The following is a 3,270-nucleotide window of genomic DNA, read 5'->3' on the forward strand; positions in this document are numbered from 1 at the left end:
CAAAACAACAAAAAAAAAAAAAAAAAAAAAAAAAAAGAAAAAAAAAGAAAGAAAGAAGAAGAAGCTAAAATAAACTCAAAAGAAAGAAAGATAGAAAATCAAAAGAAAAATACCCCCCCACCCCCCCCAGCGGATAAGTAGGTACCGCGCAAAGTTGCTGACAAAAGAGCAGAGCAAGATGAGACGCGATCTTGCAAGACAAATCTTACGATTTTTGGAAAGAACTTTGATGAAAGGGAGACAGGGATGAGGTAGAGAGAAAGAGGGATTGAGGAAAAAGAGAGAGAGAGAGAGAGAGAGAGAGAGAGAGAGAGAGAGAGAGAGAGAGAGAGAGAGAGAGAGAGAGAGATGGTGGAGAGACGAGAGGAGAGAGAAGGAAGAGGAGAGGTGAGAGTGGAGGAGAGAGAGAGATGCATTGAGCGAGAGTAGAGAGGAAAGAGAGAGAGGAGAGAGACGAGAGAGAGAAGATGAGCGATGAGATGAGAGAGAGAGAGAGAGGGAGAGAGTACAGACTGATAGATAGATAGATAGTTAGATAGATAGATAATAGATAGATAGATAGATAGAATAGATAGATAGATAGAGATATGGAAGTAGAGAGAGATGAAGATGAGACAGAGATAGATAGAGAGAGTTAGACAGATAGAAAGAGAGATAGATAGAGAGAGAAAGAGAGAGTTAGACAGATAGAAAAGAGAGAGAGAAAGAGAGAGAGAGAGAGAGAGAGAGAGAGAGAGAGAGAGAGAGAGAGAGAGAGAGAGAAAGAGAGAGAGACAGAGAGAGACAGAGACAGAGAGACAGAGAGAGACAGAGAAAGAGAGACATACAGAGACAGAGAGAGAGAGAGACAGAGACAGACAGAAAAACAAACAAACAAACAGAAAAAAATGAATAAAATCAAGAGAAAGAAAGATAAACAAACAGAAAAAAACAAAATAGGGAAAGATCAAGAAAAAAAAAAAAAAACTCCACCAAAAAGATAATCCACGGTAGAAAGAAATAAAAAAAAAGTTGAAAGTATAATCTCCGAGAAAGTCTTCCAGTCAAACTGCTCTTCAATCTGGAAGTGTCTCAAGATGAATCTCCTGTCTTTAAGAAGGCAGATGAGTTCTTAGACACGCTCGTTAGCATCCGGTGCTGGGATGGCGCCTCCTATAATTCATCTATGATAGGAAGGAGTTTATAGTTAGATCCTAATGGGGGGAGTTTCTTTTATTATTATTTTTTTCGTTTTTTTTTAAAGTATTTCTGATTGATTTTTTTTGTTTATTTGTTCATGGATGGTATATATCATCTTATTTTTTGTTATCGTTATTATAACTGTTATTGATATTACTGTTGTTATTATTCTCGTTATTATTGTGTTATCATCTTTATTATTATCATTACTATAGTTATGATTAATACCATTACTATCATTATTATCCTTTTTATAATTATTATTATCATTATTGCTGTTGTTGCAAATGATATTGTTAGTACTATTCTATCATCACATCATGATCATTATTACTACTATCATCATTATTAACATTACTACTATTATCGATATTATCATCACTAGTTTTATCGCCACTACTATCATCATCATCAGTGTTATTGTCACTACTATTATCATCATTATTGTTATCATCACTACATTACTATTATCATACTAATTTTTCTTATTATGACCTTTATCATTTCTATTATCCTATTCAATGCTTCAGTTATTATCAGTGTTCCTTCTGTTCACCCTTCTCCGTTGGGAAAACTAACGCCTGGCTCTCCCTTCCCGTGCAGGTTCCGTGGACACGCGGACGGTGGTGGCGGACCTCGAGCACACCATCACCAGTCTCTTCACTTACCTCACTTCGAACTCCCCGCCGCCGCCCGACGTCTCCCCCTCGGGCAACACCCCGAAGGCGCTCTCCGACGGCGAGGCTGCGACCTCCCCTTGTTCCCCGGCCTCCACGCCGCGCGAGGCCGACGTCTCGTCTTCCCACGGAAGCCTCTCGTCCTCGAAGGCTCTGCGCCTCGATCTGACGGGGCACCGGTCGCCTCCCCTCCCTCCGTCTCAAGCGCATCTTCACTCTCACCATCCTCCTGCAGGAGGGGCCTTCGTGTCCCTCGCCGAGGACGTGCCTCCCCCGCTGCCTCGCCGAGGACCCCCGGCCTTCCACCTGTCGTCGAGCTCCGACCTCTCGTCGCCCTCGCTCGAGAAGAGCTTCTGCCTGTCGGCGTCGCCGATCGCGACCTCGCCTGCTCCGCGCTTCTCCATCGCCAGCCGCTCCTCCACGAGGGCGTCGCCGTCGCCCTCGGGATGGCCGAGCGAGGCCCCGGCCTGCGCCAGAGACCGGAAATCCGTGAGCCGCGGCTCCGTTGCCTCCAAGACGTCGAGCGACATCGAACTGGTGAACCTCGGGCGCGGCGAGCGGGGCCTCGGCGACTCGCCCTGGCCCGCCTGCCCCGACGCCGAGGAGCGGCTGCGGGCCGTCTCGAGGAGGACCACCGCCAGCCCGGGCGACCGCCGCAACGGCATGCTGGTGTCCGCGTGTCCCTCGGCTACGCTCGGGATGGAGAGCGCCCCCGCGCCCGCACCCGCGGCCGCGCTCGCAAGCGAGCAGAACGAGGCCAGGAGGACCCCGGAGGAGTACCAGGCGAGGATCTCCGACACTCCTCAGCTCTCTGGAGGAGGAGGAGAGAGAGGGAGAGGAGGCTCAATAGAGAGCCCGAGACACCCCTCGAAGGAGGACCTAGCTAAGATGGCCGCCTCTCGCCTCTCGCTCCAGGCCTCCCTCCGGGGCGGCCGCGTCAGCCGCGACCACCACTACTCCGAGATCGACCTGTACGACGTCGAGGGCGGCCCCGACGGCGGCCCCGACGGCGGCGAGGAAGGCACGACCAGAACCGCCTCCGCCAACACCAACTCCAGCGCGACTCTCCCGAGGGCGCCGCCGCCCGTTCCTCCGCATACTGAAGGTACCGTCTCTGGGTTTACTTTAATGCTCATTCAGCCTATCTGTCTGCTTACTAACATGTGGCGCCTTTTCTGATATCTTACCCTTCCTTAAAGTCAAGCCTGGAACACACACACACACACACAAACACAACGACACACAAACAAACACAGACACACAAACACAGACAACCTTCAACACACTGACACAAACACACACACAAACACACACACACACACACAAACACAACGACACACAAACAAACACAGACACACAAACACAGACAACCTTAAACACACTGACACAAACACACACACACACACAAACACAC

General features: G+C 48.8%; 1 protein-coding gene across 1 annotated transcript in view; it reads left to right on the top strand.

Moving 5' to 3' along the window:
• The window catches only part of LOC147471752 (uncharacterized), a 51,229-nt gene extending 48,194 nt beyond the window's left edge, over nt 1-3,035 (top strand). The window contains exon 2 of the mRNA XM_086536779.1: nt 1,783-3,035. Coding sequence (XP_086392905.1) covers nt 1,783-3,035 — 1,253 coding nt within the window. The remainder of the gene's footprint in view (nt 1-1,782) is intronic.
• The last annotated feature ends 235 nt before the right edge of the window (nt 3,036-3,270 follow it).

Source organism: Penaeus japonicus, unplaced genomic scaffold (assembly GCF_977035675.1).
Source record: "Penaeus japonicus unplaced genomic scaffold, GWHDUDI00000001_assembly GWHDUDI00000005, whole genome shotgun sequence".
NCBI lineage: Eukaryota > Metazoa > Arthropoda > Malacostraca > Decapoda > Penaeidae > Penaeus > Penaeus japonicus.